The 25,076-nt window shown below is 52.6% G+C and overlaps 1 protein-coding gene across 2 annotated transcripts in view; it reads left to right on the top strand.

Annotated features, from left to right (window-relative positions):
• Positions 1 to 24,142, top strand: part of SH3PXD2B (SH3 and PX domains 2B) — a 79,129-nt gene extending 54,987 nt beyond the window's left edge. The window contains exons 6-14 of one of the 2 annotated variants that reach the window (XM_076349730.1): positions 5,471 to 5,496; positions 12,077 to 12,211; positions 13,721 to 13,825; positions 14,546 to 14,629; positions 15,942 to 16,059; positions 17,351 to 17,577; positions 18,158 to 18,207; positions 18,696 to 18,821; positions 19,745 to 24,142. In XM_076349730.1, the coding sequence (XP_076205845.1) occupies positions 5,471 to 5,496; positions 12,077 to 12,211; positions 13,721 to 13,825; positions 14,546 to 14,629; positions 15,942 to 16,059; positions 17,351 to 17,577; positions 18,158 to 18,207; positions 18,696 to 18,821; positions 19,745 to 21,241 (2,368 nt within the window). In that variant the 3' untranslated portion in view covers positions 21,242 to 24,142. The remainder of the gene's footprint in view (positions 1 to 5,470; positions 5,497 to 12,076; positions 12,212 to 13,720; positions 13,826 to 14,545; positions 14,630 to 15,941; positions 16,060 to 17,350; positions 17,578 to 18,157; positions 18,208 to 18,695; positions 18,822 to 19,744) is intronic. The other variant, XM_076349731.1, reaches the window with a different exon arrangement.
• The last annotated feature ends 934 nt before the right edge of the window (positions 24,143 to 25,076 follow it).

Genomic DNA, 25,076 nt, shown 5'->3' with positions numbered 1-25,076 from the left:
TACTGGTCTGTGCTTCGCTTCTGCCTGCCGGGAAGCGTGAGCAGCGCTCAGGGCCAGGGTCCCTCTGCGGTGGCCTGGAGCCCACCTGGCATTTGCCACCACATGGCAGGAGCTGGAGAGATTTGTTTGCACTCTCAGCAAAAGTTTCACTGCAGTTTCCATACCCCCAGCAGAAGGGCTGCCTCTCTTCTCCTCCTTCTCCCAGCTTACTGAAGAATGACTCCTTTTCTCCTTCCTCCCACAAGCCTGATGTGCCAGAGCTCTTTGTTCCCCCGGGGCACCAGCAAAATGTCGCTGTCACTTTGGCTGCTGTGTGCGGCTGCAGCATTGCAGCTCCTCTGGACAAACACACCCCGGGCAAACTCCACTTGCAGCAGGGCTGCTGACAGCAGTGAAAGCCTGGGACAGCTTTTAAAAAGTATTTTCTTCTTTCCTTTATGTATGTGCAGGCACCCTCTGAGCTCACATTCCCAGCTTGCATTCCTACTATTTCTCCCAAACAGCCCTTGGCTAAAGTGAGAGGATTTTGGAGTGTTTCAAGGGCAGTTCGGCTCTGCTGCTGTGGATGTTTTCCTTGCTGGGGTGGAGGACCAAGTGTAGAGGGAGTATCCCCGCTCTCCCCTGCTGTGCACCAGAGGAAGCATCACTGGCGGGAGAAGGAGGACAGGCAGGACCCAGGTCCCGCGTGTGGGCTGAATCCCAGCTCTGCTGAATCAGCAAAGGGCCGTGATGGCTAGGGGCTGCCTGTGCTGTCTGGGCTGGGAGGTGCCTGATAATGAGCTGGGACCTGACCAGATGAGGAAGCGTATGCTGCTAACAAGGTTATGCCTGCAGCAACTTCAGCAGCCCGTTGTTATTCTATTTATACCAAAGCCCTGGTGGTGTGCAGTTAGGTGGGGGTGGCACTGGCGGTCGCAGTAATGGATTGCTTCCTGCACGCAGACTGACAGGGACTCCAGGCAGGCACCAGCCCCAATAAATCAGAGAAGGGAGAACTGGGCTAAAATCAGAATCAGCCCTGATGTGATCTGACTGTGCCAGCTTGTCTCCCGTATGGTCTACTTGAAAGGTCCTGCTTAGGGCCACAGTGCTGGCAGCCATCGGTGGGTAAAAGATTTCTGTTTGGTCCAAAGCAAAGAAGACGACGCTGGGCAGAAACATGTTTCCATCATTGCAGCAGGGACCAAATCTGTTCCTTTCCCTTGTTTCCATAAATTGGAAGTGCAAACTCGTAGCCAGTGTCTTCCAGAAGCAAGTCTCTTCTCTTTCTGCTTCCCCATAGCTTTTCATGTGCTTACCTTTCCTCGTAGTTGAGCTGTGCCAGGAGCAAACGTTCTCCTTGTCACCCTTGTGTGGTGTTTGGGGGTAATAGGGGCACGAACTCCTGGGCCAGGTGACAGGGGATTTAATAGAAAAATGGGAGGCTCAGGTCTCTGCTCCAAGATAGAGTGGCTGCCCCATATAGGAAGCCATTCCAGGAGCTTTTGTTGGTAAACTAGAGATCCCTGAGTTGGTGGATGTTGTTTTGGACAAGGGTGCTTGCTGCTTGTGGCTTTTGAGCCGTGTCCCCCTATCCAGACAAATTACAGTTTGTATAACGAATCGTTTGTTTTGCAGTTCTGCTAGTGCCTACGTGCAGATTCACCAGGAGCTCAGGCTAGATCTCAGATCCAAAGTAGTGGTCTCCTTTACTCTCTGCTGAGATCTGTCTGTCTTAGATGACAGCAGACAGAAATATCAGAGGATTGAATCCACTCTGCAAAAATACACTTTGTGCCAGTGCAAGCCCCTTGCATGGAGAGAGTACTTGATTTTCTGTGTTAACAGGGCAGCTTTCTGAGCTCGAAGGTTCAGCTTGGCCAACTCTCCAGTGCTTAAACACAGGGGTAGCACTGGTACTGGGGCGTGGAGGACAGGGGCTCCATTCAGTGCTCGGTGGAGCATTTGCTAAACATCAGTTCTCCCAAACAAGAGCTCTGTTGTACCCCAGTTCTCAGTCTGTCTTGCCTGCATAATCTTTGCTAACATCTCCAACCTTGCTGAATACTTACAAGATGAACTACCTCCTGATAGCTATTTTGATGGCATTACTGTATTATGGAAGGATTTTTTTTACAAGAGCTAGGTTTTTTCTGTGGGAGATGTTTTCTTGGAATGGTGACCTCAGATCCATCTCATCTCGCACGTTGATCGTGGCTCCTGTGTGGTTGGCTTTGCAGCAGCTGGAGTTGTCTTCCTTGCATTGGTGCTCCACTGTCCCTCTCCAGCTCCGTGAGCTGGCTGTGGTCAGGCCTGTGGGGCAGCAGGGGTGGTGCTGAGGTCCCCGAGCCACGTGTCGGGACACCTTCCTCCCGCGAGTCCCACTGCAAGGTAGGCTCTTCTGCGTGGCAACCTCAGAGCCACCTCCCTGCAGCACACCGCGGTCTGCCTAGCTTAGCAGCCACCAAGCGTGAGTGCCTTAGGAAACAATTTAAAGTCAAGCAAGCTTGTAACACTTCTTCTCTAGACAGTGTCCTAGCCTTTAGGGTTTTCCTGGTTTTATAATTAATGGTTTTTAATTAACATTTCTTTCCTGAATTATGACCCCGTAAGCCCATGAAGACTTCCAGTGTCTGCAATATCCTGCAGTAAGGAGTTTAGCAGCTCACCTACATATTGCTGAAGAACAGCCAGCTTCTGTTTGTTCTGAACCTACCTCCCAGGCTGTTAGCTTTGCCTCATACCCTCGCCGCAGCCTTGCGCTCCCCATCTCACTCCTTCCCATCACTGGATCCAGAGGGATGCTGTCTGATACACTAGAGAAGATGCTTGAGAAACCTGACTCTCTTTTCCTAAGAAAAAGTGGCATGGGGATTATTAATTGGTGCTAAGAGTTCTCCAGGTGTAAAAGTTTTCTTTCAAGATTGCACAGGGGAATTATTAGGTTCTTGAAGGAAATTGAACTGAGCCCCCTGCACCCTGAGACTGTCTTGTTGGCTCAGTGCTTTAAGTGAGACTCTGGTCACGCAGGAACCCTTGCCTTCAGTGTTCCTGACAAGGAGCTGGGAAAGTCCTGGGAAGCAGCTGGACAACCGGTCCTGGGTTTTACCACCTGGGGAGCTTTGTAGGGCTGGTTGGTGGCACACAGTCATAGCTGTGTATCGGTGCCTTGTAATTGTGCTGTGACTGCCTGGTTCATCTGCACAGTCTGGCTGTTGTGGGGCTGAGAGCTAAATGAGTTTCACAGTGGAAGGCAGAGCGGCCTTTCCTTCTTCTCTTCTTATGGAGCCACCGGTTTCCAGGAAGCCATGCATGCAGGCTCTGCTGCGTGCCTTTCTCTGGTCCACAGGGAATGGAAGAGGAGGAGATGCTGCCAGGAATTTATCGCTGTTTCCTGTCTTGTCTGAGCTCTTGTCCCCTCTGAGGTGGTGGGCTGGGGCTGCTGGTCTTCAGACCTGCAGCTCTTTGTATCCGTGCCAGGAACAACCCAGCAGCAAAGTGAAATTGCAGCTCCTTCCCTTGCCCCCTCACTCAGAGAGAGCAGCCGGTGAAAGGAAACAGGGGGATGAGTTACAGTAATACATTTAGCAGATGGTAGGGGAAAAACAACAGTTATTTCCATCAGCGCCCTCCTGTCAGCACGAGGGTGCCATGCCCACCTGCTGATCTCCAGCATGCTCATCTGGCCTTGCTTTGCCTGCCTTCCCTGCCGTACCGCTGAGCTGGGGTAAAATTAATGGGGCTTATTGATAAACTCTGATTTAGCTCTGCAGTGCAGTCTCTGTTTAGAAATGTCTTTGGGATGCTCTGTCCAGTAGATTCCTCCATTGGTCTCTGCACCTGGGACATGGTATTCAGGTCTTTGCACAGTTCTGTGGTCTCTGAACTTAACAGATAGTCTCCAGTTTCTAGATAACAATGTCCCATTTGTTTCTAGTCCACCTTTGTTGCATTTCATTTAATTTTATTGATAGCTCCATGGATGAGTACCAGAGGTTTAAAGTGCAAAGGGAAGGGGGGACCGGGAAGATAAGGCATTGCAAGTAAAACACATTGCCAGGATGGGTGGGCAGTCTTTGAAGGCAGCCAAGTCCCGGCATCACCCCATCGCTCTAGGGGAATAAAATGTCTGCAGTAATTATGGTCTGAAAATGCAGATGAGCTTGAAAGAGAACAAAGCGTAGCCCAGCTCTGGCTGGCTTTCTTGCTGAGCATGGAGGGATCTCTCTGCTTGGCCTGAAAACAAAGGGGAAGGAGGGGAAAAGGTGGTTTTGCCAGTGGAGTTTATAAGCAGATGAAGGGGCTCCTGGGGTCCATCTGGGCTGGTCCAGCCGTCTTTCCAAGCAGTGGTCAGGCAGCTCGAAGCCTCAGGAGGGTCCCCTTACCACCAGGTGAATGTTTTCCTTCTTGGAAGCTCCAGTGCCTGCTCTGTGCTTGCTACTGTTCCTGGAAGTAACAAGGATCAATGCATGTCTCCTGGTACCAGAATATTTCATCTTGGCCACAGTGGTGAATTATGTGAAAGTCTTGAGAGCTCTTTTGTAGCAACATGGACCGCTGTGGTTGAGCTGGGGACAGAGCTGGTGCATTTTTTTGGGTTTCAGGCTGGTTGAGGCTTTTCTGGGCCCATATATTCTTTGATTTGGTGTTTGGTTTTTAATCATGAAATGCCCGAGATTTCATTGTGCCTGAAGAGGGTTGTGCTTGTGCCCTGAGTTTGAGGCTGTTCAACAACCATGTTTCTTGGCAATGTTCAGATAAGAGAAGGGACCCAGGACCTGTGGTTTCTAACCCATCTCATCAGCGGTGTGGCCAGTGCTGGCTGTAGCAAGAGGACTTGGGCTGAAGCTACCTCATTGCCTCCTCATAACCACCAATAGCTCCTGCTTGCTCTGTCCTGAAGGCACTTTTACTGCTGCACAGCCCTGGTGTTCATCCTCTCTACAACACTTTAATGACTTGTTCTGCTTTGAGGTATAAATGTTTGCCCCTTCTCCAACCACTCCCCATCCTTGTCCCCGAGAGAGGTGCGGGACATGGAGGAACTTCAGTATTACCCTTTTTGTCTGTCTTCAAAGTGGTGCCCACTTCTGTGGGAGCTCTGGTCTGTGCTGGGAGCAGTTCTGGGGGTTTGGGCTTCCCCAGTTCCTGACTATGCTGCCAGATCATCCCAATCCACCCGCCTTCGCCAAGTGACATGGTGGGAGTTGTGGCTGTCAGACCAAGCCACTGCAGAGCCCGGGCCAGCAACCGAGCCTTACCCTGGGAAAGAAAAAAGCATTAAATTACTAAATGAGGGGGGGAGAGACGGGCTGTTTGCAAGGCGGGTGATGCCCCATGTCACCCGTGGGGACGTTGGTTGGTTGAGGGAGGTCAGTGGCGCCCCACTGGGGCCAGCGCTGCTGTGCTTTTCTGCGTGGGTTTGTCGTTTGGCCAACAACCAACCCAACTACCCCATCCCTCTGCTGATGCTCTTCCTTCTCTTTTTCAGGGAGCCCATTGGAAAGAAGAGGTCTGGTAAGGACTCCTTTCCTGTCCGCCGGTTCCACCAGCTGCTCCTTTCACCCACAGCTGTGGTCTCCTGGAGTGGGACAAGGGTCCAGCCCCATGGCAGGCCAACCCCCAGCTGTGCTCCCCCATGGGGTGTGGGGCTTCCCGACACAGCGTGCCCCCTCTGTCCATCCAGGGTTTCACTGCAGCCTCCAAGTCCCAGTCTCACATCCCCCTGCGCCTCCCATGGCGCTCCCAAAGGTGGGATGGACGCCCGCAGCTCTCCACACTGCGCTGGCCTCCCTGTTCACTCGTTAACTGAGTCATTACCACTGCTGCTGCCACCCCCCTGTTCATTTCCCTCCCCTCCTCATGCCTTGTCTCCCGTCATTTTGTTCCTCCATCAGGGTTTATCCAGAGAACGGCCTCTTTCCTGCAGAGAGGTAGTAACAACTGCTCGCTACCTAGCCCTTGCTCTCGCTTTGCCTTTTGCCAGGGGGACACCTGCTCGGGCTGGGTGGGCAAGCCCCTTGCAAGAAGCTGTCACGTCCCCCCGTAGCTTTCTGTGGTGGCTGGTGGACATGGGGCAGTAGTGGAAAGGAGGTACAGCGGGCTCGGGACTGGTGCTTGGCTGTCAGTACAGCTCCATGTGCAGGGGCTGTGTCGCAGGTCTTGGGTGAAGGGCAGGGCTTGGTCTGCAGCCAGGAGGATGGGGATGCAAAATTTCCCAAGTCCGAAGGAGGGTCTGAGCTGCGTGGTGGTCAGCGTGAGGTTGAAAGTCTCCCGATGCAGCGGTATGTTCTGCTTTTGTGATTGCATCAGCTGAGACCCTTTGGGTGGACGGTTGGATCTGGGATGCTCTACCCCTGCTCCTCAAGAGAGGGGAGCATCTCTGAAAGACCTCCTAGTTCATGTGTTTTAGCAGTTATCTGAGCTTCCCAGAAAGAGGAGGAGAGAGGAGGGGAAGAGCCTTCAGTCTGTGGATTAGGGAGGGCACCTTTTAGCTACTGGAGCCACAGAAGATATAAAAACAGCATGAGGGTCTTTGGGAAGGAAGGTCTGAGTCTTGGCTGGATGGAGATTCTGCTGAAATAGGTTGTGGAAGTTTTTGGCCTGAGAGTTGGCACTGCCATAAGCTGGGTAAGCAAATTCACTCGTAGGTGAGTAGGTTCCTCTCGGAGGAGAGAAGAAAGGTACAGGGGAGACTCAAAGACTTAATCCCACTTTCCTTTCTTTTCTACTGGATCTGCAGAGCATCCCTCCCTCAAGAACTAATAGTGTCCCAGCCTCTTACCTGAGACTAGTTGTAGCATGCATATGAAAAGCTCAGATATTGTCTGCTTCAACAGTGGCTCCTGGTTTTGCTCTGTTCTCATGGGCAGGTCATAACTAGGTGCTCTCCTGATTGACTAGCACGGGTTTACTAGTATAGTTAAAACCTTCAGACAACATTTTCTCCTTAAACTGTGACTGCTGCAAGGTGTGTCTGTCAAAGCTGGACCTTGGGATGGTCATTTTATAGCCCTCATGAGCCATTTGCAAGCACAGACTGCAGTTTTTGTACTAGCTTTCTTGTGCTGAAGTGGTGGGTCTTCAGCTAGCTTTGGAGGCAGAGTGAAGTCTCTGGCTGTGGGTGGGGACAAAAACAGGCTGCAATTTTTTTCCTTCTCTTCTCTTTTGATAAAACAGAGGTAAAATAAAGATACAATCTCCCTCGTCTTGAAAACTTCTCCTGTGTGCTGGCTCAGCAGGAACATTTGGTGAATAAGGGAAAGGTGTTGTGTTTCCCTATGAGATCAGTGTGTGTTTAGATCACTTTGAACCCAGTCCACTTATGTTAGGCAAGAGAAAAGAAGACCTCTCTAGGGTTGAGGAGAAGAGGAAGAAAATTGCTGCTGCATAACTCAGTTCTTTGAGGGCAGAATTCAATTTAACGATGCTGACTGCTAAAGAAGGAGGAGCTTTTCTCCTCTTCGTGTACACAGCTTCATCCTGCCTTCCCACTGCAGGTTTATGGGCAGCTTCATTCTGCCGTCCTGTTGGCACGGTGGGTTTATACGTGACACAGGGATGTTGCTGAGGTCAAAGAGAAAATGCTCTTTGGGATGCTGTTTGCTTGGCACCGTTGAGGGGGAGGGAACAGGGAGAGTTGGGTAACATCCAAGCCAGAGCCTGCCCTGGCAGGGCAGGATGCGATGTTTTGCCCATGGCACCTGGCATACGTGCAGTAGCCATCAGGGAAAGATGTTTGCGTGCACTAAGGTTACAAAAGGCCGATGCCTTGTGCAAGATGTGTTCAGAGACTCCTCTCACTGTCTTGCATTTTCTGGCAGCAGAAACAGAGTTTGGTTCTGCTGCTGTCACCCCGAATCCTCTTCTACCTTGTGGAAGTCCCTGACTATTGATCGGTTCCTCAAGCCAGGCCTGCTCTGAGGTAGCAAATATGCACCAAGGCACAAAAAAGGCTCTTTCAATAGGGGATCTCCCTGAGGAGGGGGCAAGCAATAGTTGTTCAGAAACAAAACCAGCAAGAATTGTTTCTCAATTGCTTATTTCTGCCAGCATTGCCAAAGAGGGGGTGAGCTGCTCTTCAGGAGACCATTGGAAAGAGTTCCTGAGCTCCTGGCACAGCAAGCCCTGATTTGAAATGGGATTTAAGCAAACACTGGGATGCGAAGTGGGTTAAAGTGCTGCCTGCCCTCAGCCTCCTGTGATAACCAAGAGACTCAAGTGACATTTGCTGTTGTGAGGAGGGCCCGGTGTAAGTGAGCATCAGAAATAAAATTTGCTTCCTCTGCTGAGTTTTTTTTACCAGTATTCATAATCCTACACGGCTGTGAGCCTTAGGCATGGGCCCAGGCTCTGTACAGCCTGCAACTTGCAGGGGGGTGGATTATTCCCCGGGCTCTGAAGACTGACTTGGCCCCTGATTTAGGAACGTCTAAAAGTAGTCATCATATCAGTCCCCAAGACTGTTTTGAGCGTTTCTATTCACTCCTCCTCTCGCAGTTGAACAGAAAGCACAGATGGAGAGTCATGGGTTTGTTGCAGCACTGACAGTGCAGGGGAACCTGAAACTGTCTCCAGAGTTTATATTTGGGTGGAGCTGCCCAAGGAGGCTGGCAGAGAGCTCCAATATCCCCCTGCCAGTTTTATTTTAGATGCTTTCTTGTGTGGCCACATCCCTTTTGCTGTGCTATGTAATGTGCCTGCAATGGCGTAGAGACCCCAAAGCACAGTATTCAGTCTAATGAGAGACAGTGAAAAAACAGCTGTCATATCCTACAGCAGCCATAGCGGGACCTTTCTAAAACTCCACTGGTGAATGGTATTTCCATGTGATTATTTTCCAGTTCTGGAAAAATCCCTGGAGAGATGAGAGGGCCTGCAAAGAGTACAGCGCAACATCTAGTGCCCATTTCACGTGAGAGCACGAAGAAACTCACTTTTGCAGTACTGATCTTCACAGACTCATCAGGTCTGGGAAAGGAGGGGCTGTCCTGAGAGCATGGGACAGATTAGCACAGGCCAGAGGACTAGGAGGAAGAAACTATCCAAAGTTGGATAAAGCATGACATTTTTGGAAGGTGCATTAGGCAGGGGCTAGAGTGTACAGCAAGGGCAGGCTTCGAAAACAAATACCTGTGCCCCCTCTTTTATTTCAGTCCTGAGTTCTTTGTTTCCCTCTGGAGGCATCAGTGTCCAAGCCCCATAAGAAAGTCCTCACTTTTGGCACTGATACTGCAAAGCCCGAAATTGGAAAGGCTGGAAATGTTGCAAGTAACCCTGTATCTGTGAGATTTCCTACCTGGTTTTATACATCTCAAGACTTAGGGTGAATGGCCAAGTTCCTGGTCAAACAAAACCTGCAAAGATTTACGGGCTGACCCATCCCTCGTATGTGATGTGTCTTGAGAGCAAGGTCACCTGCAAAGTTTTGGTAGCGGGGTGGCTACAGGGGTGGCTTCTGTGAGAAGATACTAGAAGCTTCCCCCATGTCTGATAGAGCCAATGCCAGCCGGCTCTAAGACAGACGTGCTGCTGCCCATAAATAGGATGTTTTGTTGTTAACTTGAGCGTGTATTTTTGTGGTTGAGGACAATTATGGCAGGTGAAGATGCTCCTGAAATTAACTCCTACTTCTTCCTCCAAGCTCAGTTTACCACTTCTGTTCCTGGTTTAATAGGTACATTGGAGGATCTAGAATTGCCTACTGAAACTACAAATAGCCTCAGAGCAATGGGTGTAATTATAGCGAAGGAGGCAGAAAGGAGAGTACTTCTCTCTTCCTATAGCTGTTATTCTTCTCTCAGGGGCTGGGTAGATCCTCTGATCACTTTAAGCACAAACCTTTAATTGAGCTAGTAGAACAGATAGTCCTAGCATGCACCATTCACTTTAGAGGGCTATTTTTAATTGTCTGGTGCCCCACCTCTGGGTTTTGGCATGGAGGAGGCTTTCATTAGCGGTAACAGATCCTCTGCACTTGGCCAGCTCACCTGGAGCTCTGCAGAGTGCTGTTTATAGCAGAATAACACGGACAATTTGCCTCCTCTTCCTTTAAATAAGACTGTCCTGAAGGTAAATTGTTCATTTAAATCTTTGTTGTGGTCTTTCTTTCTCAGAACCAGTTTGAGAGGTTGTGACCTTGGGCACAGGAGAGCTTCTCTGTGGGGGAGCAGAGCATCCTAGGATTGCTGAAGACCTGCTAGATCTTGTCCACCTCTACTCTTGTACCACTCATTGCAGGATTGTGCCCTGCAATAGGTTCCCCCATAGGAAAGATCTTTTGTCAGGCTGAGACCTCTCACGTGATGGGGGAGCTGTTGCAGTGTAGGCGCACTTGCCCATAGAAACTTCTTCCTGATACGTAGCCTGAATTTGTCTTTGCTGCATTTTGCCTTTATATCCCAAGGGACCGTCACTCTCTATGTCATTTCTTTCTCACACCCTTTAGAGACTGGGAGGTAATTGTCCTGCGTATCTGCCATGCCGTAGCAGCTAGAGGGCTGGGCCAGATGTGATTTCTGCCCCGACCCAAAACTTGAGGCTCTCTGCTTAGAGTACATGCACAGCCCCAGTAAATTCGACTTAACACCCATGATCAGGTGTGTGATTCTTTTGTATCACTCGTGCTATAATAACTAACACTATCCTATTTCCAAAGCACTTGGCAAATATTAATTAATTCTTACCACCCCTGGGGAGAACGGGGTAATAGAATAGTGTCCTCAACTGACAGGTTGCGAAGCCGCAAGTCAATGTGTTGGGTTGGAGGCCAGAGCAAGGCTCAGGGTGGAGGGGAGTCGTGGGCAAGAGTTTCTGACACCTTTTTGCTTCTTGGAGGCTTTTGGAGGCAGATGGGGCAAGTGCTGCTGGTGCTCTGGGTAACCGAACGCCTTGTGGCTGGTTTAGCAGGAGGCTGAGCCCGAGCGAACGCCCTGCTCGGTGGGCTGAATAGGCTGGACTCGGGCACTGAGCACACACAGTGTCTGCTCATGTGGGCCTGCAAAGTCGCTTCGTGGTCTCCCTGCACACAGCAAGCCTCTGTGCACGTGTGGGAAAAGGGTAGCTTTGCTTAGTGTGTAGGCACAACCTTGGGGCCATGTTTCTAAAGCAGAGACAGGTGAGTGGAAACCTCTGTTGCAGTGCTACTGTAGCAAGCGACGCCAAGCGAAGGGGGTGCATCTATATCCAGAGCACTCTCCTAAATGAAAATATGCTTGGAAAATACAAGCCGGCCTTGCCCTGCTGTGCCTCGCTGCTGGTCCCCTGGCAGAGGAGGGGGCTGGCGGCGCTGCTGGGTGTCCCCTGGCCTTAGCCCGCAGTGCCACCTGCAGCCTGCCCGGGCTCTGCGCAGCCACTGCTGCAGCGCCCAGCTCTCCCCGCCACAGCCGTCTCATCTCCGGGTGTCAGGCCCCTTTCTGGCCAAAGGAAAGCTTTCCTGCCCCTTTGCTCCTCCTTGGGGTATTTTTTTTCTTTTCTGATATTAAATTGGGATCTCCAGCAGGAGGAGCAGCGGGAGGAGCTGGGCAGAGTTAGTGGAGCAAGTAGCAGACAGAGCAAACTGTGCTGGCGAGTTGTGAGAAGGTGACTGAAATACGTAAGGGCAGTGATGACAGGGGGATGCTGCTCTGTCCTACAAACACCCCTCCGCCTGGGTGTCCAGGCTCTTTAGCCAGGACCAGCAAAACTTACTGCAGGTTGTGTTTATTGAGTTGGGGTCTGAGCTGGTCCGTGCGTGATGCCAGCTGATGCCAGCGCACAGGAGACTGTCCCGAGCCCCCCTCGGCCTCTGACAGCAGGGACCAGGCTGCTGTACGCATCCGTGGCAGTGGTGGGGTTGCTTGGATGACTCTGTCTGTGAGCAGGAAGGTGGGTAGCAAGTGAAAGGTCTCACCTGGCTGTACCCATCTCACCTGGCTGCTGGTTTGGTCTCTCTCCTCCTCACTTTGCCCAGGTTTCTGGCTCACGTCTCTCACGCTGGGGTCCCCAGGGTGTCCTGGAGCTGCTTGCAGGCCAGTAGGTGCTCAGGAGCGGTGGCCCACGCTCTCAGGAGCTGGTGCTGACCCCAGCACATGGGTCGGTTCTTGTCCCCCCTGTGCAGGAGCTGACTCTGCGTCGGTCGACCCCTTGGTGCTGGAGCAGTATGTCGTGGTGGCGGACTACCAGAAGCAGGAGAGCTCCGAGATCAGCTTGTGCGTGGGCCAGTTGGTGGATATCATTGAGAAGAACGAATCAGGTACAGAGAGTTTGGCTTGGCAGAGGGCTTTGGGTCTACTCTATGTCGCAGAGCAGGGGCAGGTGTAGCAATCCTGTATTGTCAGTGTTTTCCTAATAGGACCTTAAGCAAAACAGCCTCCAGGCACCTCACAGGGATGTCCTTGGGTGGCCAGTTGAGGTGGGACGTGGAGGAAGCAGCTTCAGTCTGCAGGCTGTCTGTATGAGCGTGGACAAGACTTCGGGGCTGTCTCTAAAGGGTCTGATTACCCGTGTGCTGAGCGCCAGGCACCATCCATCTTTTACAGTCTCTGTGCTTCTTCATGCTGAAAAACTTCGCCAATGGGTCCTGAGGACAAAAGCCATTCCCGGAGTTGGCAGGCTTGTTTTATTGACAGCGGGGGACACTCTCATGGTGCCCATGAAAGGCCCCATTGTGCATTTGCAATTCCTGCCTCCAAACACGATGAAGCACTTGGCGGTGGAGCAGGGGCAGGCAGCCGAGCTATTCGCTTGCTTCAAAACTGAAACTTGCTCTTAACCTCTGCAAAGGGATTGAGTGATGTCGTGGGCCCAACTTCTGGAGTTTGTTGAAAAGGGGAGTTTATTCCCTGAAGTTAACAGAAGTTGCTTAGGAGGGGGTTAAAGATAAATTGTGAAAATAGATTTTAAAATTCTGGAAAGCCTGTCCCCAGAGGATTGATTGCACCAGCAGCTATGTTTGAGAATGAGGAAAATAAAAGCAACCTTGAAGCAAGTGAAACCTATTAGCACAGCCAATTCAAAAGCTATGGCAAATAATTTATTTATCAAATGTCAGCCCTGGTTTTCCCTTCCATGCAGGTAGCTGCTGATTCCCTTCCTGACAATATAGTTGTCTTTCTAAATGACTCACTGGTGAGGTTCTGAGGATAATGCTCGGTCTTCATCTTCCCCCCCCCTAAAGGCACAAATAACTTGTGCTTTTAATAACAGAGGAGCATGCATTTATTTTGATTGGACACCCAGGGTGGCCCAGAATTGATGGTGGCTGCTATGGAGCTGGCTAGGTTTCCACTGGGAGAGCTCATGTTTTAATCCTGCATTTGCTCTTAGCTTTTAAAATTTGCTGTTTCCACAAATGTAAAGAAGGCGAGAGCACAGCAGGAGTCAGCTATCGATTTGCAGACAGTGTATTCATGACTGCTAATTAGCCTGGGTTTGCTGACCCAGACTGAGGGAAAATGAACCATGAAGGGAAAAAAAAAGGAAAGCAAATGCAGTGGCTGGAGCCATTCAGTTCTCAGAGCCTCTCCCGTTTTTCATGGGGAGGGAACTGTACATTTAGATATCATTCAGCTGTGATTCTCCCGTGCTGCTGTCTGTGCTCCCTTTCAGATAGCGCTTGGGTCTGTTGCTTTGGGGTCATCCCAGCCTCCCATGTAGACAGCAAGGAGGGGGCAAAGCCCCCCAGGCCCATGGTTTGGAGGGAGGGAGTGAGTTTTGGGCTGGTGGGAGCCCTTGGCTGAGCTGCCTGCTGTTTTCTTCTCAGGCTGGTGGTTTGTGAGCACGTCAGAGGAGCAAGGCTGGGTGCCGGCGACCTGCCTGGAGGCCCAGGATGGTGTCCAAGATGAGTTCTCAATGCAGCCCGATGAAGGTAAAAAGCTGCTGGAGACATCTGCCCCAGCTTCTTTGTGCTGAACTGCACAGAGCTGCTCGCAGGACTGCTTAGCCCTCCCTGACTTAGACAGGGCAGGAGCTCAGGGAAGGACAAACCCACACGTGCTGTTCAGTCATGTCTGCCCATAGTAGTCCTGCCTGCCCAGCACGCTGCTCCAGTGCTGTAGCAGGAGAGAGGCAGCTGGATACTGGCGGTTTAACTGCTGGCCTTTCTGCTCCTTCACAGAGGAGCTGAAGGTGCCACCTCCAGGGAACACCCAGTTCTGCCATCCCAATGCCTCCTTTAGGCCCCAGGGAGCTGTTTTACCTGCACTGAAGGAGGAGCAAAGCTCAGGTCCTAGGACAATTCCTTTGTCTTCTAAACCCATGCAGAGCAAAGAGCATGCATGAGCTCACGTTATGAGAACAGCAAGGTTGCAACCTTTGCTTAGAGCAAATCTGAAATGCCCCTGGAGAATGCATTCTTCCCATTGACCACTGTATGCTCAAAGCAGTGCTGTAACTGGCTCAGCCCCTTGCTTGGGGAGATGGAGGTGGGAGGGGAGGCTCAGACCAGGAAGGGCCCCCAGAGGGCTCCAGGCAAGTACAGTCTCTGTGCCACTCTCTGGTGTCAGCCCTGTCTCCTCTTGGACCTGAAGTGCCACCTCCTTACGTCCTCTCTTGTCCTTCTCCTGCTTCCCCAACATGCTCTTCCCAGTCCCATGGAGATACTGGTCTCTGCCCAGGCACGTTGGCCGCCGTCGGACTCTTGGGGACTTGTACACCAGTGGATGGGGTCAAGGTGGACTTCATAGAGACTTGTTTGGCTGCCCATGTTTTGTGCTTAAAGCCTTGTTGTCTGCATGTTTGTTCGCTTTGCATGTGATGGACCCTGCTTGTGTCAGTCCTCAATGCGTGCTGTAGATGTTCCTCAGCCTTCCATTAGGCCCACTCATGTCCACCTCTCTTTCCTCTATCAGCTGTTCCTTCTAACTTTTTGAGGCTTGTTTTGTATACAGAGGCTGGAGTTTCTGCTTTCCCCCCAACACATGTATGCAGACTTCTTGCAAATGCTGCCTTAGTTCCTGTAAGAGTAACTCCTCTGAGCCGTGGCCCTGGGGTTGGTGGCTCAGACGGGGTCAGGAGAAGAGCCAGCTTGGTTTTGCTGGATGTGACAGGACATTTTCTGCTTTGACTCATTTGCACGAAGGGGGTGGGAAATCAAGCCCTTCGAGGGCTGTGCTCTTCCAAGAAGACAAAGCCAGGAAACATGCACGGTGGGCATATATGAATGTCCAGAGGTGTGGGGTTTGGAGGTAGACTTTTCCCAAAATGGCCTTCAGTGCCTATTGTGGCACTGCTTAAGCACAACCAATTGCTTTCCTGGGTTTCCTCCAGAGAGGACAGGACAAGGTGAGGGAGAGGGGTGGATGGATGGACCTGTTTGTCTGACATGTTGTCTGCATGGCTGTTAGGAAGTTTCCCCTTCCTCTTGAAGGGAAGAGCATCCATGTCCCTGCTTACCGTTGTTTGGTCTAGTGGACAGGACATCAGACTCTTCTCCAGGCTCACCACGTGGCTTTGACCAACGTCTTGGGGGACCCAGCTGTTTAACAGGGAAGTTCATGTAGTCCTGCTGTTGTAAAGCAGTTTGAGAGCTGTGCACGACAGCACGACTGTATGTGTGGGGTTACTCCCTGATGTCCATGGGATTTCTTTCCCTCTATAGAGGACAGTTCTTCTTTAAAGGCTCTGAGAAAGAAGATTGAACTGAAATGGAGGCATGGAAGGGCTTCTATGAAGAGCAGATGAAAGGAGAGCTATCATATAAAAGATAGTCTTTAGTCCTAAGGGAGAGGAGGAGGAGATGTTTTAGACAACTTCTCCTTGGACCAGACTAGCTCACCAAAGCTTACATTTCAAAATGCAGCTGGGTTTGTTTTGATATACGTTTCACTGGCATTGAGATACATTTGTTTTATGAATGGTTGCATATCTCTGTGTGTTTGCACCTGTATTACAACAGGAATTATCATTATATAATGTTGTTGTTCAACTGAGTCCAGGTTTCTGTAAAACAGTATCTCCGTGAAACTGCACTTTCTTTCCAACAGAGGAAAAGTACACCGTTATTTACCCATATACCGCAAGAGACCAGGATGAAATGAACCTGGACAAAGGGGCTGTGGTGGAGGTGATCCAGAAGAACCTGGAAGGCTGGTGGAAAATCAGGTACCGTCCCTACCTCTTCCCCTTCCCTGGCACTGCAGCTGGGGCTATGCAAAGCAGAGACCTGATGCGCGTGGGATGTACAGTCCAAAGGCAAGTCTAGGGTATCGGAAGGGCAGAGTACCAGAACTCATTTCTCTCCATCCCTACAAACTAAGGCTAGCTGACGTTCAGGGCTTCAGCCAAGCATAGCTGTGGTTAAACATCTTTAAAATCTCCCAATTTCCTGTGCTGGGAGGTGGACTGCGTCACGGCATCACATGCCCCAGCAGTGCAAAGGGAACCGGTGTGAGAGCATTAGTGTTACGTCACGTGCTGCTGATAGGAAAACCAGTGAGTGTCCTGGAGGCAGGCTAGATCCTCTGGCTGTGTTAGGAGGCTCCTGCGGAGAAGGGCCATTGTTCAGGCCAGGTCTGCTGTGTGCAGGGTGTGCTGAGGCCAAAGACTCCAGATCATCCTGAGCTGATACTTGTTTTCTCCTGGAAGCTCATTTTCTCTTGTCTGTGGTCTAGCAAATGGCCGCACTCGAGCAGGGTGGGAGCACATGCTGCAATTTTCTTAACCTTACGTTGAACCTCTGGTCTTGGCAGCAGCAAAGCCCCAGAAAAATGTCCATTGACTTTTTCAGCAGAGGAGAGCTGCCACGAGAGCTCTAAAGGCAATTACAAGCTCAGTAGCTGGTGCCATCTGAGCGTAGTGGCTGCAGCCCAGCCAGCGGGGAGAGTCTCTGACGCTGGCGCGGGACCCTCCAGCATGGCAGGGAGACTCCGCGGATGTGGTTTCTCAATCAGATCGTGGGGCTGGTTTCTCTCCTAAACAGTGCAGAATTAGAGCAGGGAAGGGATCCAGGCTGCCGGCGCTCAGGCAGAGGGCTTGTGCTTTCTCCAAAGACCAGCTACATCAATCCTAGCAGCAGTGCTCTGGTTTTCCCCTCTGCTTCCCATGCCAGTGCGCTTCATTCCTGAACTGGTGCCACTGCCGAGGTGAAAAGGAAATCGGGCTTCGCGCCATTTCCAGCCCTCGGCCCGCTGGCTGTGGCCGGCTTGCACGGGAGCATTAGTCATGGCTGGAGCTCTCCAGGTGCCCACGTGCCACGGAGCATGACACCGGGCAAGCTCGTTTTGTCCAGATCATGCAGTACCTTTGGTCAATGCATGTCCTGAGCTCTGGCTCCGGGGATGTCCGGTGGCTCAACACCACTCGAGCGCAGTGGGTTGCTCCTCTGGGAAGCATTCGCGGCCCCAGTGCAGCACGGGGGCTCTGCGCAGTGACGCTGCTGTTGTTGTCACCGCAGGTACCAGGGCCAAGAAGGCTGGGCCCCCGCCTCCTACCTCAAAAAGGGGAATGGAGAGATGTTCTCACAGAAGCTGGGGTCGGGCTCCTCTGCTCATTCGTGTGCCTTGGATCTGGATGGCATCTCCCGGCAGCAGGTCGTTGCGAGCCGAGAGAAGGATGGGCTCGCTGGCCAAAGGGACGGGAGATTCGACAGCCGTCCCCTGCCCAATGCTGACATCCGACGCAGTAAGTGGCCAGCTGGGAGGGCAGTGGTGGCTGGGGTGTCAGCACAGCCTTTCCTGCAGGCTTTTGGGTGACGTAACAGGGTGCGAGGGAGGCAGAAGGTTTGCAGGTGCTGTGAGCTCTGCAGCAAGGTGTGGAGGTGACATTGCACAGCCAAATGGGGCACGAGTACAGTGCTGCCCAGGGACCTGCAAGGATCAGCAAATGTGATGGGGATAGAAGTCTCCCCCTCCCAGACTGGAGATGCTCTCCTCTCAGAAGCTGGGGCATTTTAACCCCTCTGCAGGCCAGGTCTTCTGGGTCAGGCCTGCAATGAAAAAGCAATTTCATGTGGTGACCTCAGCGGCATTTCCCAGCACCACCTGATGGTGCAAAGCTGGTTCCTCTTCCAGTGGGATGACCTCAAAACCTGGGTGACCCATGCCACTCAGGGTGCCAGGCAGACAGGTTCCTCCTTCGGCTTCCTTGTCCATGGGGCAGGCTTGGTCCTTGCCTTTCTGTTTTCTCTTTCACTTGTCTTTCGTGAACACACGTGTGACCAGAAGCCAGAAATTCAACAGCATCTGAAATTCTTCCTCCACAGAGTCACCAAAGATGAGGCAGAGACCCCCTCCTCGCCGAGATCTCACCATAGTAAGTGCCAGCTGCTGTAGGAGAGCAGCAATGGCAAAGGGAGTCGGAGAGGAGCACTGAAAGGAGCTCTGGTCACTGGTTATTTTTGCCTGGGATCTTGCCCCTGCACCATGGGCTCTGCTCTTGGTCAAGGCTGGAGTACGCATGCCGCCTCCCTGCTGTCTTAAGACTCTTCTCTTTGCATGTGGTCTTTAAATGAACTTTTGGCCAGTCTGTCCCACAAGGCTGGGTTGCTAGTGGGAGGCTGCAGACTGGCTCCCTCCCTCTGGGGAGGGCGACTCTGCTGTCAGCAAGAGTTCTGGCGCTGAGCAATTTTCTGCTCAGCCTGGAAATGGTTTGCTGGTTTGTGTTGGTGAGGGTGCTGCATGGGCACAGCGGATCTCCCTGGCTATGCTGGCTTGTGTCTCTGCAGGCTGGTGGTCTGTGTGGATGTTGTGTCGCACCTTCTGTAGAAACACGCTGATGGGTTTTCTTTTTTCTTGTCATAGCCACGTGGTTTGAACCTGCCTAAACCTCCTGTCCCTCCTCAAGTGGAAGAGGAATATTACACTATCGCTGACTTCCAGACAACCATCCCTGACGGCATCAGCTTCCAGGCAGGAATGAAAGTAGAGGTGAGACTGTTATCTTCCCTTCTCACATCTTTGTGTCAGTGCAGCGCTCCTGACTCCCATTGCCCTGGGACCTGTTTCAGGCAGGAGCTCCCTTTCCAAGCAGGGAAGATCTGCTCACCACAGCGTTCTGGGTGGAAACCGGGCATGGTGGTCCATGTGGTTGCTTCTGTGGACTGTTAACATCCCAGGGCTCTCCTAGCGTGGGGGAGAAACCTGTATGAGCTCATGAGACTTTGGAGTCCCTGGTGCTCTTGGTGGCCTCCTGTCCCCCAAGTGTGTGGGTGCTGTGTTGTCTGAGCTAGTGGAAATTAAAACCATGTCACAAATGGGGGGAGAGATGGTGGTTTTTTCTTATTTAGGCCAGGTGTAAAGTTAAAAGACCTTCCAGAACTATTTTCCTAGCACACCTGCTTTTGCTGGCAGAATCCCTCTTGCAGATGTGATTTCGCTTTTTGAAATGTAAGCTGTGCCTCTCTAAGATTTTTCCTTTATGGCTGCCCTGGTCAGCTCCTCCCAGGTCCCAGCCCCACTTCTGGAGCACGCAGAGGCCAGACAGTTGCTGATCCGTGCAGTATCGCTGCCGGTTGATCGCTCCAACAGTGCCGCGCAGTGGCCACTGCCAGTACCCAGCATCCCGGTCCTGTCTCCCAGGTGGGATGGTGATAGCTCAGCCACAGCTCCTTGACATGGCTATGTTGTTCCTCAGTCCCATGGCTCGCAGGTCCCCTTCCCTGGCAGAGGTCGTTAGCAGGTTCCCCTCCTGTTAGGATACCAGTCCTGTGATTACATGGCTTTTGGTTAGCAGGACAGGGAGGCACTGAGGTCATATACCACCCTGACATCATTTCAGAGACACCCAGCGTCCTCTCTTGTGCAGAGAGGGCTTCTGCATGGATGTCTGAGGTTTCCTTTCCCTTCGGCAGGTTATTGAGAAGAACCTGAGTGGCTGGTGGTACATTCAGATTGAGGAGAAGGAAGGCTGGGCACCTGCCACATTCATCGATAAGTACAAGAAAACCAGCAACGCATCCAGGCCGAATTTCCTGGCTCCGCTACCCAACGAAATGGCCCAGCTCCGGCTTGGTGACGCTGTGGCCGACAGCAGCACCGGCGAGGAAGTGACAGGACCGTGCCGTCCTCTGCTGGAGGCTCCTCCTAACGGTACGGACTCTGGTGGGAAGTGGGCCAAAGACTGGAAGGGGAAGGAGGCTCCCGAGAGTGGGGACCTAGCCTTTGCTGGTGGCTACGAGGAGATCTCGGACCGTGACACAGAGGAGAAGCCCAGCCTGCCACCCAGGAAGGAGTCCATCATTAAATCGGAAGGCGAGTTACTGGAGAGGCAGAGGCCTCCCCCCAAGCCCCCGGGCATGATTTTGCCCATGATCCCACCCAAGCAGTTGGCGGCCCCGAAGGACAGCAAGAAGCCCGAGCTGAAACCGGAGAAGGGCAAACTCTTCCAGCTGAAAAACGAAATGGGACTGGAATGTGGACACAAGGTGTCAGCCAAGGAAGTGAAGAAGCCAAACCTCCGGCCCATTGTCAAGCCAACCAAGCCAAAAGCTGAGCCTGTGGAGGACAAGCCTGAGCCCATCACCCAGAATCCGTTCTTGAAGTCAAGACCTCAGATCAGGCCAAAACCCGCTGCAGCCCCCAGGACTGACCCACCTCCAGCTGATGATAAACTGGACATTTGCAGCCTGCGGAGCAAGCTTAGACCTGCAAAGTGCCCAGAGAAACCCTCCGAGCAGGACACCGCTGCCAGTGAAAGTTCCTTCAGTAACGCCATGGTCTCTTCGGAGGCTTCTGGAAGGTTTCAGGAGAGACCAAGCATGGAGAGCAAACCCCTGCCCAAGCTGGACAGCCATGCCGTGAAAGAGGCGCTGCCCAAATCTCCCCCAGGCCCAGCAAACACCCCGGCTGCCAGGGAGCCCCCGCCGCAGCGCCCTGTTGTGCCACCCCGCAGACCACCCCCCCCGAAGAAAACAGGGGGTCCTGCCTCCAGCCCCACAGCGGAGCTCAGGGCCCCGGCACGGGAAGCGCCTGAAATCAGGTCGTCCCCAGTGCCAGGGAGACCCATGCTGGTTCCTCCGAAAGCGAAGCCATTCCTCTCTGCCTCCGTCCAAGACGAAACCAAAGTGAAAAGCAGCGTAAGCCCAAAGGTTATATCCAAGCCAGTGGAGAGAGGGGAAGCCAAGGAGAGGACCTCAGCCCCCGTCTCCAGTCTGGACATCTCCAGGGAAGCTCTCTACGTGGCAGTGGCGGATTTTGAAGGCGATGAGGAGACCAACAGCTTTAAAGAAGGGACTTTGTTTGAAGTTCGTGAGAAGAACAGCAGTGGCTGGTGGTTTTGCAAGGTCCTGACTGGGGGGCCGTGCTGGGAGGGCTGGATCCCTTCCAATTACCTACGGAAGAAGCCATAGCTGCTCCTCTGCTTGCACGGCTGGAGGTTCCCTGGTCTCTCACCTGAGTATTTAATTAGCAGATTAATTTATAGTTTTCTGTGAGGCTGGCTTTAAAAAAAAAAGATAATAATTGAGATCCCATGCATCCCAGCTGGTGCCCGTTGGCGGCAGCGTGGAGGAAGCAGCTCAGCTTCCCTTGCCCACCCATGTGCTCCCACCCGCCCTCCTCCCCGCGTCCCCCCCAGCACTGCGCTCCCGTGGCCACGCTGGCAGCCCAGCCGTGCAGCTGGAGCTGCTCTGGCCAAGCTTCGTGGCATACGATGACTACCATGGTTCTCCATGCTGGGGAGATGGACCTTCATAGACATTTCTGCCACCTGTACAGGGAATTAAAAATAAATACAGCAGTAGCCAGGGAGAGAAGTGAAGCATGGAACGGTACCAACAAAGGAAATCTGGCCGCGCAAAAGGATTTGCCTTTCCCTGAGGCTCAGTGTCACGGTCAAATGTTGTAGGTCACGTTGCTTAGTCCAGGTGCGTAGCAGAGCCATAGGGAAGTGGCAAAAAGGAGGAATGATTGCTGAGAACAGGGTCCCTGTAGCTCTCAATGCACGTGCAGGCACAGGCATTGTGCTCCGGTTAAGGGCTGTGCCTTGCTCCCCCCCACGCATGCCACGGGACCGTCCCTTGGCCATTCCGTGCTCTACAATAACAAGTGTTAACTTCAACATCCTCCTGGTGGGAAAAAAAAAATATAGAAAAATACACACACACGCACACACACACACACACACACATATAACAGGTCCTCTCTGTGCTGATCCAGGAAGCTATGCAGGCTTCTCCTTTGTAGTATTGCAACCAAACAACAAGAGGTGTTTTGCTTCAATAGCTGAAGAATACTATGCAAGGCACAGAGGACCAAAATGACCCCAAAAGCCCTGGAAAGAGGATGCTTTGCTTTCCTTCCCACACAGACTGCCTGGCCTGTTGGACTAATAGGGGACCAACTTTTCCCATGACCCACAGAGCTTCCCCAGGCTGGGGGGCAGCAGCCAGGAGGTGGGTCCTTCTGTAGGTGCTGATACTATCAAGTGCAATCCAGAATTTGGGAGTTCAGCTCCTCATCACAACCAGTTGCGAGGCATGTCTGGTGCTCAGGGGCTCCCTGCCTTGTTTGTCACCCCATCTGCCTGTCTTCCAGGTACTTTCATTTCATCCTGCATGGCCAGCTGTTTGGGGAGCTTCAGGTCAAGCAGACCCTGGGGTTTTTCTGTGCAGACATTCCTGCCTGCCAAGCCTAATCTTGCCCGCAGTGTTGCTTATCCCAGCAGGAGGGTGAGCGTGGATGAGCTGTTGTTCCCCAGTGCTGCTTTCTTCCCTTCTGTACTTGGCTACTTGCAGATTCAGGGCCACATTTCTCTCTCTGGAAGAGCTTTACACCCAGTGCTTCTGTGGGTTTCCTGTTGACCAAGCCTCTTTGCCCTTTCTAGTCTAATTGCAAGTGTAAGCACTGCAGCCACAGCTCTGCAGCTGCATTGGTTTGCTGCTGAAAAAAAATACAGTTTTCCCTCAAATTCAAGGCTGGCAGAATTGAAGGAGTGTTCTCCACTCCCCGAGGCGCTCACTTCCTTCTCTGTCCCATATTTTCTACCCTGGAAACGTGGAGTTGAAGATATCTCTGTCTGCATACAGAATGAAAATGGTGGTCCCTCAGGCCAAGGTCATTCTGGGAGGGTGATGGGGCAGTTTGTCCCAGCCCTGCTTTGATCTGATAGAGAAGCCCTGACCATCCCAGTCAGGCTTCATATCTAGAAGCCCCAAGGTTCATTTTTAGCCGTGGGAATGCATGCACCCCGGTCTCCAGCTGATTCCTCTCCCTCCCACCTACGGTTTTCTCTGGTGGCACATCAGCCTTTGATCAGGCTGACTCACCTGAGCTGGCAATAAGCAATACATCTGCAACCCAATCCAATAACAAAGTTCCTTGCGTGGCACATTGCGAGGTGTTGATGTGCTCCCGGGAGAGTTGCAGGGTGGGTTGGGGGAACAATGCTGCCTTGTCTCTGCGCATCTCTTGCTCCAGTAAATCTCTTTTGCTTTGGAAAGGAATGGGGACAGGATGAGTTAAGCCAGAGCTGCCCGGCGGCCAAATCCAGCCCCCACCATGTCTGGGGAGGGGGCTGGACCTGTGTCCCCTGTCCGCTCTGGCAGTTTCACATAGAGGGTGGAAGGGCTGTGTGCCCTTTCCCTGTGGCACTGTGTCCTTGCTCTCTCTTTGCTGAATGGCCTTTTAATCTCAGAAGTGTCTCTCCTTTCTCTGTCTCAGAGACCTCACTGCCCCCGGCTTTCCTCAGAGGGGACAATGCTATTTCTGTTGCCTCCGTACTAAATGAGGGCTATTTCTGCTTTCCTCCCAGACTGAACCTCAGAACTGGTAGTGCTTCATTTTGCTGACACAAGTACTGTATTTGGCTCATTGAGCGCATGACAGGATCGCTCCCTTGTTCCCAAAGAGCTTCCAAGAAGGCAGGGTGAGTGCCCAAGGCGGGGGGGAGTCACCCTCAGTAGGGTGCCAACACCTGCAGCCTTACCCCTTCCTACCACTCTTCCATCTGTGAAGGGACCGCAGGCTGGACAACAGCTCACGTTAGGAAGATGCTGAGAGCCATTGGGCTGGCAGGGCTTCGCCCCCCCGCCCATCCGACACGTGCTTCCCGGTTCAGCAGCCGCGCGTGCCCTCTGCCAGGCTGCACCTCCTCTCTGTACCTCGCACGTCAAATGCAGCCAAGCTCCCCGACTACCTCGCGAGGAGGAGGGCAGCCGGGAGGCTCGGTTCCCTGAGCTTGGCTGCGAGGCGCATCACCCCATCAGCCAAAGACCAATCTCCCTCCTTGCCCATCACCAGCGCAGCCCCGATGCCGGGGCTTGCGGCAAGGGGCGGGGGGGGGTGGGGGGGGGGTCATCACTGCTGCTTGGGGTGGAAGAGCCGAGTGTCGGGGGAGTCCCGCAGCTAGGCACATCCCTGGCAGGCTGGAGGCCCCTGCTGCACCCCGCTCCTTCTTGCAGGTTCTCGAAGCCTGTTTGTCCGTGTCTCGCTATATTATGTAAGCGCGTATAAATCTACATTACTGTGGGCGGGTGGGGGGGTCAGCTGAAGATAGATGTAGCTGTGTAAATGCCGTATCTATACTTTCACCATTAGGGGACTGATTTTTTTTTTTATTCGGTGGGGTTTTTGGTTTTTTTTTGTTTGTGGGTTTTTTTGTAAGAAATAAAAAGAAACTGCTTGACTGGTTTCAAGCACCCTTGTGAACCCGTGTCTGGCTGGCATATGTCTGGGGTGCTGCAAGGCGGCTGTCTCGGGAGTGATGGCAGCCCGGAGTGCTGGCAGCTCTGCCCAGGGAGCTGGTTCAGGCTCTGGCACGTGCCGTTTGTCACTGCAATGGTGGTACCGGCGAGGAGCCCTGAGCCATTGAGCTGCACTCCCTCGTGCTGCAGAGGACCCATCCCCAGGTGAAGCATTGCTCTGTCCTCAGGCACTTTTGTCTGCCAGGAGACAAATGGGGTGGTGCTGTGTTGCCTGGCTTCGTGGGGGCTTGCGGCAAGGGCTTCTGGCTGTGACATCCCTTGCAATGGGGCTGGGGCAGGTCACAACGCTCGGACTTTTGTCTTACAGTTCCTGGCCATGAGTAGACCAGCTTCTCCACTGCTGCTGTGCCCCAGTTCACTTCATGGGTATCCCGTGCAGGAGGCACTGCAGGAGCAGGGTTCAGGTGTGGGTACGTGTGTAGTGTCTGTGCTCTGCTTTGGGGGGGGGGCGGGGGGGAGGGGGGGGGGGATGTTTCTCCTG

This window comes from Aptenodytes patagonicus, chromosome 12, assembly GCF_965638725.1.
Source record: "Aptenodytes patagonicus chromosome 12, bAptPat1.pri.cur, whole genome shotgun sequence".
Taxonomy (NCBI): Eukaryota; Metazoa; Chordata; class Aves; order Sphenisciformes; family Spheniscidae; genus Aptenodytes; species Aptenodytes patagonicus.
Note: the sequence above shows the minus strand (reverse complement) of the source record. Positions and strands in the feature narration are given on the sequence as shown.